This window comes from Sander lucioperca, chromosome 23 (genome assembly GCF_008315115.2).
Source record: "Sander lucioperca isolate FBNREF2018 chromosome 23, SLUC_FBN_1.2, whole genome shotgun sequence".
NCBI lineage: Eukaryota > Metazoa > Chordata > Actinopteri > Perciformes > Percidae > Sander > Sander lucioperca.
The window spans coordinates 10,841,006-10,854,030 of record NC_050195.1 but is presented as its reverse complement, the minus strand read 5'-3'; the positions used below and the strand labels follow the sequence as shown (position 1 = coordinate 10,854,030).

The 13,025-nt window shown below is 40.2% G+C and overlaps 1 protein-coding gene and 1 long non-coding RNA gene across 2 annotated transcripts in view; both read left to right on the top strand.

Annotated features, from left to right (window-relative positions):
• The window catches only part of avl9 (AVL9 homolog (S. cerevisiase)), a 33,104-nt gene that overhangs the window by 3,497 nt on the left and 16,582 nt on the right, over positions 1-13,025 (top strand). Inside the window, exons 2-9 of the mRNA XM_031285239.2 lie at positions 1,565-1,685; positions 8,059-8,144; positions 9,947-10,018; positions 11,005-11,094; positions 11,182-11,248; positions 12,392-12,432; positions 12,530-12,568; positions 12,658-12,727. Coding sequence (XP_031141099.1) covers positions 1,565-1,685; positions 8,059-8,144; positions 9,947-10,018; positions 11,005-11,094; positions 11,182-11,248; positions 12,392-12,432; positions 12,530-12,568; positions 12,658-12,727 — 586 coding nt within the window. The remainder of the gene's footprint in view (positions 1-1,564; positions 1,686-8,058; positions 8,145-9,946; positions 10,019-11,004; positions 11,095-11,181; positions 11,249-12,391; positions 12,433-12,529; positions 12,569-12,657; positions 12,728-13,025) is intronic.
• LOC118494340 lies at positions 4,322-4,876 on the top strand. The gene is made up of 2 exons (XR_004896465.1): positions 4,322-4,353; positions 4,784-4,876. It is a non-coding gene; the product is annotated as an uncharacterized LOC118494340 (long non-coding RNA).

The window sequence follows — 13,025 nt, the reverse complement described above, 5'->3', positions numbered from 1 at the left end:
ATTGAGAGCCAGCAAAGCAGACAGCGCACACTCTTTGTATGAGGTTTCCGGGCCTGTTTTCTCTGGTGGTGGAGGAGGTTATCTGATAGGGGTCAGAGATCTCCTGCTGGGTATCAGATTGGGTTCTTGGCTCTGTAATCCGTCTGTCTCCTTCTCTTTCAGCCTATCTTTAACAATGCACACCCCCCCACCCTCCCCACCCCCTTCTTTTATTCACCTGCCACCCATCCGTTTCTCTGGCAGGAAGCTTATTGAAGAGACACAGGCAGTGGTGGAGCAAGTATTCAGATCATTTACTGAAGGGAAATTAATAAACCCACACTGTGAAAATACTCCGCCACAAGCAAAAGTCCTGCATTGTTATTATTCTTATAACTATGTTTCAGCAAAATGTACTTAAAGTACTCAAAGTAAAAGTATTCATAGTGCAGTAAAATGTTCCCCGTCAGTGTGTTCCTATTATATTGGATGTTTCTGGATTAATACTACTGGAACACTTTGTCCTTCCGTTTATCACAAACATTCAACATCAACACATCTGGAGATACATGTTTTTCACTTGTGTGTGTGTGTGTGTGTGTGTGTGTGTGTGTGTGTGTGTGTGTGTGAGAGAGAGAGACACGTTCAGGATCTTCAGGTTATTCTTGTAGGAGGCTCTTAACTGTCACCACTGGCAGGAGGCTGGGCTTTGTGTGAGAGCAACGGGGGTGTGAATGTTTCCCACAGGCAGCTTTTTCTTGATGTAAGTGGTGCCATAGTGAGGTCCATGAAAGACAAAAAAACAGATACTAGATATATAAATCTCTCTGACATAAGATTTTATAATAATGCAACACAGGTTGTTTAGTCTGTAATGGGAAAGTTACCGTTTTCTGAAGCTGGGCGACAAAAATGCTGCGTCAGAAATGGACGAACTGTGTGTCAAGTTTGAAATATTTCAGGAGTGAACTGATGGATGGCAGTGTCAAGCATGGCCCTGTTTATTGTAAACAGATACGTCAGAAAAGCTCTTTCCTCACATACTAACGCGTTACTGAACTCAGTTGACATTTAAAAGAAAACTTGTTTTCACTGTGGTTCTTCTTTGTTTTTTTTAGTCTAGTTAGTGTCATAGCTCTAGCGACCGTCTGATTATTTCAACAACTATGGAATGGATTGATATGAAATTCACAGCCTATATTCATGCTACCCAGAGGATCATGAATCCTGCTGACTCTGACTTTTCTTTTATTACCACGATGAGATCAAAACATTAGCCTCAGACTAGCCCCAGTGCTGAGGTTTCTGCAAAGAGGAAAGTATTACAAGTATTGTAATACATGTATAATATACACTGAACTGACTGATATTCTCTGTATAGAAATATATGAGTAACTAACATAAATGCTGTTGAATACCAAGAGTTGCTTACTGGACTTCTTACATTCTTGATTTCTTTTCAAATAATATGACAAATAATAAGTAGAGATGGGGCAGACATATAGGATTAAAGTACTTTTTTTTTTAAAGCAACATATCAAATGTAAAGTTAAACCACGCTGACTTTCTGCCCCCGCCCCTTTAGGTTGAGTTCTCGTACCCGCCGTTGATGCCAGACGAGGGCCATGACAGTAACCTGCTGCCGGAGGAGTGGAGGTACCTGCCTTTCCTGGCTCTTCCTGACGGAGCGCACAACTACCAGGAAGGTACGACACGCCCACAGCGTTTATAGTTCAAAGAGACTATGGTCGGTTGGCACAATAAAGTCTATATACATGTGTAAAGGCTGAGTGAATGAATTCTATATCCTGCATTTAAGTACATTTAGTCTGGCTAGTCCACACAGCATTCCAGGATGGGAGTAAAACATGCTCTGGTTTATTGGCATTTCTTTAAACCAATCACAGTTGTCTTTGGCGGTGCTGAGTGCCGTACGGATCGACGGTGCCGCTGCAAAAATAGCCTCGGGAAGGAACTTGTTTTGGTGGAACATGTGTACGTTTAAAAGTTGTTTTAGTCGTGCGACAGAAAACTCAGATTGGACAGATAGTCTAGCTAGCTGTCTGGATTTACCCTGCAGAGATCTGAGGAGCAGGTAACCATAGTCCTCACAAATCCACCGGAGTTTAGAATTACAACACAAAGAAAGCCCAAGGTAACGGATATCCAGCCGAAATGAGTGAAATCGCAATCCCAGAAGTGGAACATCATGGATGTAGACTTAAGTACATTTAAATCAATCTAGATGAGAAGTAATTGTAAAACAATGTAAATCTCTACATTATTAATGCACTAACTCTTTTTAAATGTTTAGGTGACACCGAAATGATGAATCAATCAGTTAGTTATTTTTTTTCTCTCTCTCATGTGTCAATATTTGCTGGTTTTCTTTGTCTTCTATGATAGTAAACAGAATATTTTTAGGTTTCGGGCTGTTGATCGGACAGAACAAGCAATGTGAATGTGTCGACTTGGTCTTTTGGAACTTGTGAGGGACATTTATTGTATGGCTCATCACATGATTCATCTTTTGCAGCTTTTTTTTTTTGTTGCATCTTTTACTACAAAGAGCTCTGCTATTTGCTGTCTTATCTTTGATTAATGTTCAATGTGCAGTGTCTTCTTCAAAGAATAGAGAATATCAAACATGCAGAGGAGGTGAAGGTGTTTTTTTGCTTTGATTACTGTCTACAGGTGTCCAATCGCATTCACGCACGTGCACGTTATCGGTAGATTTGTACCACGAACTCCATATTTCTTCATGATCATCCTGAAGAAAGATAAAAAATAGTTGCCACCGTAATGACTTCTCGGTGTTGTAGCATCCTGCCTGTGACTACTACAAACTGTTGTTCAGTATTTTTGGCTTCTGACTGACTTCTGACACTTTTAAATGCATGAATCATGAATCTGTTCCTTAATCAATGCATCCATATTTGTGTAGTGTGTATCTCAAAATATGATGCATCTATTTGGTGGAAGCATGGCACTTTGAGTTTGCTATTGAATATTTGAAAAGGTGCAAAAACGAAGTCCGGAAATGTTTTTTTAGATCCTCACGCATTATTATGGATCCCACGCAACTTCTAGGCAAGTACCGCCCTATGAAGCAGCCTGATTGGTTGAGGTTAGGCATTGACCTCGAGTGGTCAGGGGATCGGACCGGAACAAATCGGGTTCCGTTACCTTGCGTAAGCATGGACTCCTCCATTACTACGCAATCCTCACACGGCAGCTGACGATTAACAGCTGCAATTGAGATTTAGTCTGTTTGATTTTGTTGAAGCAGGTGTCTCTTTTGAGACGAGAACCCGTATCCAGGCTGTAAAGAGATAGCAGGACTCTGCGGTGACAGGGAGCTGCCTGTGTTTTCTCGCTAAACCCTGTGAGTGTCCCGTGTGTGTTGTGGCGGCTGTCATGTGACGGCCCTGTGGTTCACCACTGCTGTCCTGAGAAAGGCAAACAGGAGGAACTGAGTCAAAGTACAACTGTTAACAGCTACACCCATTAAACAATCTTATTGTACCGTTGTTACAGGACGGGCGAGTTTCTGTCTGCGGTGGCTTTCTGTTGGTCAGCTCACTGTTTGTGTAAGAAGTTGAAAATGTTACAAGAATAAGCTCCCAGAGCAGAAGATGCATCCATCAGCCTGAACGTAGGAGAGAAAATCTCTGCTTTTAAACAACATAAGCAGCTCCGGATCCCTCTTGCAGAAATCTCTTGTGCCCTTTTTGTGCATTTGTAAATGTAGGAAAACCTTCGATCACCCGCCGTGCATTTCTTCATTATTTGTGTCCTTTTTGTTTCTGCTGCTCGGGCAGAGCTGATAAAAAAACAACAACACAATAATGTGAGCGACTCCCTCTGCAGTGCTCATAAAACCAGCAGTCACACTGCTGATATAACTGGGTGGTGGTTACACAGGAATACACTGCAAGGAAGGACTAACACAATCATCACATCAATACACACGCCTTGTTTTAAATAAGACTGTTTCTTTGGACCTCAATGACAACACAATTATTGTCATGTTTTGGTTTTTGCAGCTGTTCTATGTTCATTCTTTTTCATTGTTTAGACCTGTCAGTAACTTCCTGCAGTAATTTAAGAGTGGTTTTGGTCTCGCAGCTCGCTTCTTTTCTGTCATTTAACCTGCCGTTGCACGAGGTGATTCTGGACAGCCCTAAAGAACAATTCGTTGTTTAACCCTCTGAGGACGAAAAACGCAGCAGCGCGTCCAAACAATGTTTGACAAAACTCCTACTCAATAAGAAATTTCATTTCAAACATTTATTTACTATTTTAATCATATATGGCCTAAGACTTTGGTAAACTCATTTCAAGCACCGAAACAATTTGTACAACACATCATAAGTTAACCCTCCTGTTGTCCTCGGGTCAAATTTGACCTATTTTCAAAAAGTTTCTATAGGCCTATCAGAAATTTGGGTTTCTTTCAACCAAATTAACGTAATGTGGATGGTTCCCTACAAGCTCTTCACAAGTAAAATAAAGATCAGTTCACTACTTTCATTGAATTTGGGTGTTTTATTCAATTTTATTGATTTTAACCTTGAAAAAAGTGATAAAAATGTCGGAAAAAGCTCAAGAAATTTGGGAAAAACCCCATAAAAACTTTAAAAAGGCACAGAAGATGTCGACAAAAACGTTGAAAAGAAGTGACAAAAACATCAGGAAAAGCCACAAAAGTGTCAAAAGACGACCAAAAGGTTGAAAAAAAACTAGAACGACTAGACTAAACTAGAAAAACTAAGTTGCATGGTCGAAGGGAGACAACACAAAGGTTAAGGCTTGTTTTCAAAAAGAGATTTGGGGAATTTCAAAAAAGCCAACTTCAACGTTTCAGCTTTAGCGGCAAATTATCTCTTTACACATTTGCTCACTATAGGGAAAGCTGAGTTTGTTCTGAACATCGTGATATGAAACACATGCAAATACCTTAAAAAGGTGAATTTAAGAAGATATGTGAACATGCCCATACAGCAGGGGCATCAAACTCATTTTCACTAAGGGCCACACTGGAAAAAGAGAATCACACCAAGGGCCAGACATGTAGAGTTTATTGACGTGCATTTGTTACTGCATGTCACTTTTTTTTTTTTTTTTACATTATGGTAGCTTTTTTCCTCATTTTTGTTGTTTTTGTTTGGACTTTTTTGTGGCTTTCTCAGACATTTGTCACCTTTTTGTAAATGTGTTGCTTTTTCTGACATTTTTGTACGCTTTTTGTTAACATGAAGCCCTACAGAAGTCATCAAAAGAGTTCCTTAGCCATCATAGAATTTAGCAAATCAAGCAAAAAACAACAACCATTTTCACAGCCTGAATATGAAAACTCTGCTCCTGGGGGAATTTCTGAGTGACAGAGTCGGCAAATCTGCCATATTCTGCTTTGAATTTCAGGTAATTGCAGTTTAAAAAACACTTTCCTGTGTTTTTGGTTTGGCGCACAACTAGGCGGGCCAAAATTTATTGTGAACCCAAATTGATATACGGGCCGGATCTAAATCTGCAAGGGGCCGGATTTGGCCCGCGGGCCTTGAGTTTGACACATGTGCCTTACAGGGTTAAGTACATTTAAGGGGCTTTAAATGGTAAAAAAATGATCCAGTAATTCACAAGATTTATATTTCTCTGCTTTCGTAACCTTTTAATAATGTTACAGCCTCTCCGATTTTTCTCGCGACATCTCAATCAAAAATAAATAGAGACAAATCAGCGTCTGCTGGTCTTTTATGTTTCTGTTTTCAGTTTAATTTTCCTTTTTTTTTACCTGCTTCATCAGTTCATGCACCTTTTTTTAGAAGCAGCTTTCAGAAAGCAGAATCAACTCGTGCTCTATACGTGTGGATGTAAACAAGGGCTGCACAACATATCGTTTTTATATTGTCATATAGAGATCTCAACTTTTGAGCAAAATTTTCACTTCAGCTTCTGCATTCTGGTGAATTTTTCTGTAACGATTTGTGGCTTTTCGGCATCAATTTATAGTGCAAATGTATTTATTTATGTAAAGGGAATTATAATAGGTTTTTGGGGTGTGGCACTGGCCAGTTATGATTATTCCCCCCTTGTAAATTATGCCTATGGCTCAATAAAAGAAGGCTGGAAATAATTTCCTGTCATTTGTTTTGAATTCAACAAGCAATTTGTTGTATTTTAGCAGAAGTACTGAAAGCAGCGGAACTGTGATCCCTTTAATGTTCATTTATATTCAACAACGTTATCGCATATTTTCCTCATATGGCGCAGCCCTAATGTAAACCTTAAAGCCGAGAGTTGAAGGCTGTGTTTCTGGCGTCCTGCAGCTGTGGCCTGGGTCCAGATGCCCTGTTGGCCCTGCCTCTCCGCCAGCCTCTGCATAATCTCTGATGTGCTTACTCTAACCTTTGTGGCTCCGTTGTCGTCTCTTCCAGACCAGATCTTTATAAATCACATTATAAAACGCTCTTCATCCTCTCCTCAGATAGAATGAAGGCTGAGAGTTGTGGCATTTACTTTTTTTTCTTTTTTTTAGCTGTTCCTCCCAGAGTTTTTTTTTTTAAAAGGGAAATGGGGATTTTTTTTTTCCCCCTGGTGTGCACAAGATACTTTCTGGTGCGCACGACAAACCAATCTGAGTGGCAGTCAGAATGGCTGCCGAGGAGGTATCAATCTTCCTGAAAACGCAACGAAATGTACCTGATGGTGTCTGTCGGTACGCAATCTGTGCTGCCTGCACGATCCGATATGCGTGTAGTAACGTGACGGTTTCCCTACAGTATTTGTATCACGCATGCGTTGAAACACTTGACGGCCAGGCGGCATATTTTTGTAGGCTACATTTTATGTTATTCATTATGCAGTTCACGGCGCGTCTGTTTTATAAAGATATTTAAATTAAGTACTTATTGTCACTGATCCAAAACCGCATATCGACGTCCGTGTACTACGCCATGGCGACATTGTTATTTTTGTGACATGTAGTGTGGTGATGTTGTGATGTTTTTTAAATGTAGCTTAGGCTATGCATTACGAGGTGTTTACGTGGTTGCCAATCCAAAATAATAAAGGAGTTGTTACATGTTACATGAACATACACCATTTTGGTTACATGTGTAATGAAGTCTGGCGTCTTTCTGTCACTGCAAACCTTCAGTTTCCTCCACACTCCCGCGGTGCAAAGGCGCGCAAGCGTGGAACGGATCGTGCAGTCGTAAAACAGGATTATCATCTGTGTATGCGCGAACATTTTGCGCGTGCGCGTGTCGGATCGGTCAGGCAGCACAGATCGCGTACCCACAGTGTCATCTACATGGCGTTAGCAGTACTTTAGTAGCATCATTTTGCTAGCCTTAGATTGGTTTCTTGTGAGCACGAGATACTTTTGCGTGCTCACAAGAAAAGTGTCTCATGCTCACAAGGAAAAAAAAAAAAAGTCATGTCATGTCCCCTTAGGGGCTCCGTAGTTTTTTCCTGGAGGCCTCCCTGCCTGAAGGTAGAGACCGGGGCGCTGCGAAAGCAGTTGGTCTTTGGAGGCCTCCTTGCCGCTGACCTCCAGTCAGCCAGAACAGAGGGTCCGACTGGCTATCCTCCGAGCTACAGAGCTACCAGCTCTGTGGGCAGGGATCAGGGACCAGGGTTAGTGGTTTAGATAGGTAGGTGGGTTAAACAACCAAACCAAATAACCAAATACAGACAGATCCCCAAACAGACCCCAACTGGTCGTGGCCGATGGCCGCCCACCGAGAGTCAGGTTCTCTCTGAGGTTTCTGCCTGTTTAATAGCAGTTTTTCCTCACCGCTGTTGCACCAAATGCATGCTTTTGGAGGGAAATCTTGGGTCTCTGTAAATGATAGAGTGTGGTCTAGACCTACTCTATATGTAAAGTGTCCTGAGATAACTTCTGTTATGCTTTGACACTATGAATGAAATTGAATTGACTTACAGATGTCGTACCAAATGCACGCTTTTTTCTGCGAATTGTCTCTTTTGGCTGCAAAATGCTCATGATGGATACTCTGTACGAAAATATGCATGATATTGTACATAATGTGAGTAATCATGTTGTTTTTGCAGACACTGTGTATTTTCACCTGCCGCCCCTAAATGAAGACATGAAGTGTGTCTACGGAGTTTCCTGTTATCGCCAAATAGAAGCAAAGGTCAGTCATATATGTTTTTTAGTTAATTCTTACAGATTCATGAAGCCTTCATTTTGTTGTCTAGCGCAGTAAATAACTGTTGTAGTGTGTATATACAGTATATATGTGCTGTATGTTCACACGTATATAGACACCAGTGATGGAAGAACTCCTTAGATATTTTACTTTTTAACTAAAATCAGCAATACCACAGTGAAGACAAGCAAAAGTCCTTCATTCAAAAAGTTGACTAAGTAGTGCTGCTTGATTATGGAAAAGATGTTGCATTCATTGAACTTAAAAAACAGTAAAACAGTTGAACAAATCAAAAGTGAAAACACCTTGAACTGTGAAATTTCCCGTAAAGGACAATTCCGGCGCAAGATGAACCTAGGGGTTAATAACATATGTGTACCGAGTCCGTTCTCTGGGATATGTTTTCATGCTAATCGAATGTGTCTCTAGCTTGACACAAGCTAGCGCAAACCGGTGATTAGCTTGTAACGCTGCACGCCGTTCGTCGTTCTACTGGTCATGACTGTTTCCCAAGATGGCGCCCGCATGTATACATGAACGCTACTGTCTTTATAATCTATCTTTTTAATAAACTGTCTGTACACTTACAAAGTTCTCAATGCTTCGGTTTACATGTAGGGACCCTAACGCCTTGTTAGTGGTATAGAAATAGCGATTTACCCTCTGCCCCGAATGCTAGCGTTACAAGCTAATCACCGGTTTGCGCTAGCTTGTTTCAAGCTAGAGACACATTCGATTACCATGAAAACAGATCCCTGAGAACGGTCGACTCGGTACACATATGTTATTAACCCCTAGGTTCATTTTGCGCCGGAATTGTCCTTTAATACTTTTCCCGTTTGAACTTTTTGAATTCCCCTTCAGAACACGAAACAAAATAAGAGTTTACTTGCAAAATGTAATGGGCAAAATAATCGCTTTTCTCGATTCAATTTTTATTATTTTATTCATCGCGATTAAATTTGATTAATTGCACAGCCCTAAGTAAAAGTACATAAGCTTTCGCATCAAAATATACTCAAAGTACCAAAAGTAAAAGTACTCAAAAAAAGTATTATAACATCAAACTATCCAAAGGCCAATTAAGAGCTTAACATTTATCCAAATTGATTTAAAACAACAGATGTTGATTAAACTACGTCACAGAAAAATTTGAAATACAGTTAATTAATTAAAAAAAACTCAAACTAACTAAAAGATAATTAGGAAAACGGTGGCAAAAAGCATTATACTTAATTTCATCCAAAACTAAACTAATCAAAACAGAAGAGAGTTGAAAGTACATTTAAGATAAAAAAAAAAATAAAAATAATATGACCCACACTAACACTATGCCATTTTGCACACATATTTGAATTTCTATCCTGTATAAGTTGTAAAGGCATACGTATTGTATGTTTACTGTCCCAGTTTGTTTTGCACTGTATGTTGAGCCACGTCTAAGATGATTTTCTGCCATGTCAGACAGTCAAGTTTTCTGAATCTGAGTATAATTATATGAATTATGTCATATGATATAGTATTGTTCCTCACACTGAGCTGTTATAGCAGTGTCGTTGGTTTTGGAATGACGCGTTCAACAATCACATACGGCTGTAATGTCCAGGTGTCCACATACTTTTGGCCATGTAGTGTATTTACTACAAAGCATAAGATAAGATGACAGCATATCCCGTTTCTGTCTCTGATGATGACATCAGTGTTCATGAGAGCGATTAGGCCCACAGAGGCCTCACGATGTGCTCTAAAAAATCCCTATGTTTTAATGTTTTTAATCCCTTCCTCAGGCCCTGAAGGTCCGTCTGGCTGACGTCACCAGGGAGACGGTTCAGAAGAGCGTCTGCGTCCTCAGTCGAGTGGTGAGTCAGTCAGAGGACGATGCTCTCATCTTTATAACACAATAAAGTAATATTTCAGCCGCCGTAGCTTTGCAAGTAATACATTCACTGAGCCAATGACCTGATCACCATCATCAAGGCCGGATGTACGTGCCCAATGCAGAAGACGTCTTTTATTATTTTCAAGAACATGTTTTTTGGTCCGGTGCTAATGTTCTTGTAAGGTTTTTAATGACTCAACTTCAACACGTTTGCGAGATAAGTCGTTTTTTTTCTTTTTCTTTCTGTCTATTTGAATCAGAAATATGCAACAGATACATTATTGTGATTGGTTCCCCTCGCACCACGTGAAACCGTCTTTTGTCGACAGACGTAACCCTTTACGTGGGGTACGTCCCATTGCACTTAAATTGCCTCCTCGAAATCTCCACCTAGAAGGTGCAATATGTAGATGCTGCTGTTGAACTGAGGCAGATCAGACATTTCGGATTACAGAAGTACTGATATTTTTTATTGGAATTTTTTTTATTTATTATTATAACTACCTCTTGTGATACATGCTTTGCGTTTGACTGTTCAATGTTACACACTTAAAAAAACACTTACTGCTGGCAATTCATAACCATGTTCTCATCCCTGCACACAATATAGAGCTGTTTTGAAGTTGTTTCATGTTATAATGCTCCATGACATGTTTTAGATATATATATATATTTTTTTAAATAATCGCAAATCGATTCGTAATTGCAATATCTGGTAGAAAAATCGCAATTTAATCCCCCCCCCCCCACACTTTTCCTGAGAGAAGCAAAGTGAGGACATAACTGCAAACAATAGATCTCATCATGTCCGGCCATTTCCTGGATAAAGATTTGTGGAAAAGGAGGAGTCATGGGGTTGAGTGTTGCTTGTCCCTGTGAGCAGAAATTGTAAATGTTGTTATGGTTGATGCTGTAAATGAGTCACACACTTATCATCGGCTGCTGACGGTTTGTTGTGATTCCCAGCCTCTCTACGGTCTGCTCCAAGCTAAACTACAGCTCATCACACACGCCTACTTCGAGGAGAAAGACTTCTCCCAGATCTCGATTTTAAAGGTGAGAATCAAAGCGTCTGTTAATGTTTGACCTTTCTGTTATCGCCTTCAGCTAACCTTCCCTGTTTCCTCTCCTCCCACCGTGCAGGAACTGTATGAGCACATGAACGGCTCTCTGAGGGGCTCGGCTCTGGAGGGATCGCAGGTTTATCTAGGTGGGTCAAACTCTCGTTTCTGTACACATTTCGGACACACAGTGCAGCTGCATGTCACAGCTGGCAGGACAAGATACATACTTGTGACACAAACACAAATAATGGTGGATTTCGAATCTAATTTGTGGTTTTTACTTTAAAGTGCTCATATTATGCTATTTGGCTTTTCTCCTTTCCTTTATTGTGTTAGATATCTTTTTTTGTGCACGTTATAGGTTTACAAAGTGAAAAACCCCAAAGTCCACCCCAAAGGGACTTACCATCTCCAACAGAAAACACTGTTCACAAACTGCTCCAAACAGCTCTACTGTAGTCCAGCCTTTACTTCAGAGACAAACGTGGTCACTTTGTAACACACGTTATAATGCTCACCTAGCTGCTAGCATGGCACGCCCTCATACTCTGCTTCTGACTGGCTAGTAGTCCTTACCTAGGTACTGTCAGGGCACACCCTCATACTCTGCTTCTGACTGGCTAGTAGTCCTTACCTAGGTACTGTCATGGCACACCCTCATACTCTGCTTCTGACTGGCTAGTAGTCCTTACCTAGGTACTGTCAGGGCACGCCCTCATACTCTGCGTCTGATTGGCTGGTAGTCCTTACTTAGCTACTGCACATGTGCGACTGCCAACAAAGATGTTACAGCAGTGAGAGGTCTCACTCTGTATCTAAAACAGAGAGCTCAACACACAGGGTGAAAAGAGGAGCTGCAGCAATGTGAAATACAACAAAAATATGGTGTTTTTTGAAAATTAAACCATGTAAACCTATTCTGATAGAACCTCTAAATACAATTATGAACCTGAAAATGAGCATAATATGAGGTCTTTAATCCATTTTACCTCGGGAAAAGACAGAGGGTTCCAATATGTGTCATTTTGTAAAAATATAATAATTGTCTATATTTTGCTTTTGTGAGTTTAACTTCTTACGTCACATAAATACTCACTAAAGGAGTAAAATGATTGAACAGCCATTCAGAAACAGTGATTCTGAACTGTTTTGTTGTGCAGATATTCTATAAACAGACTATATTTGTGGTTATTGGCCATTTGATTGTTGTTAACTGCACAAAAATGTTCATGCATTGTAATATGAGTGTAAAGTCCTCGTTTGTTTTATGCTCTGTTTTCTTTCCTCAGGCTTATCACCGAGAGATTTAATACTGCACTTTCGACACAAGGTAGAACATTACTGATGAACAATAATGTTAAGCTGTAAAATGTGTCTGCTGGTAGTGTAATGGTTCAGTAATTCTTTTCTTTTTGTGATCTTCGTAGATTCTCATCCTCTTCAAGCTCATTCTGCTGGAGAAGAAGGTACGATTACAAACAAATCGTTTCTCTTTTCTAGCATTGCAGAACTTATGAAAGTCTGTTTCTGATTGTTCTGTTGTTTGTGCTTGCAGGTCCTGTTCTACGTGTCTCCTGTCAACAGACTAGTAGGAGCTCTGATGACAGTTTTATCGCTGTTTCCAGGTCAGAAACTCCAAAAGATCTCCTCTCCTCTTGCACTTTAAATTAGGCATTTGTTAAGATGGTGCATGGGGAGTTTAATATGCATCTGTACAGAGGAAAAACTGATGAAAAAAGACATAAAAACACAGTCTCTGCATTGACACAAAACAGCCTTACAAAGTTTTGCTAACGTCAAAAATTGGCAAATCAGTATCAGGTCGATAATGTATCGAAATATATTCTTATAAAATGTAACCATTGATTGTGTGGCTTCATCCGCAGGCGTGCAAGATGTTTTAATAACCCTAAACATCAAACA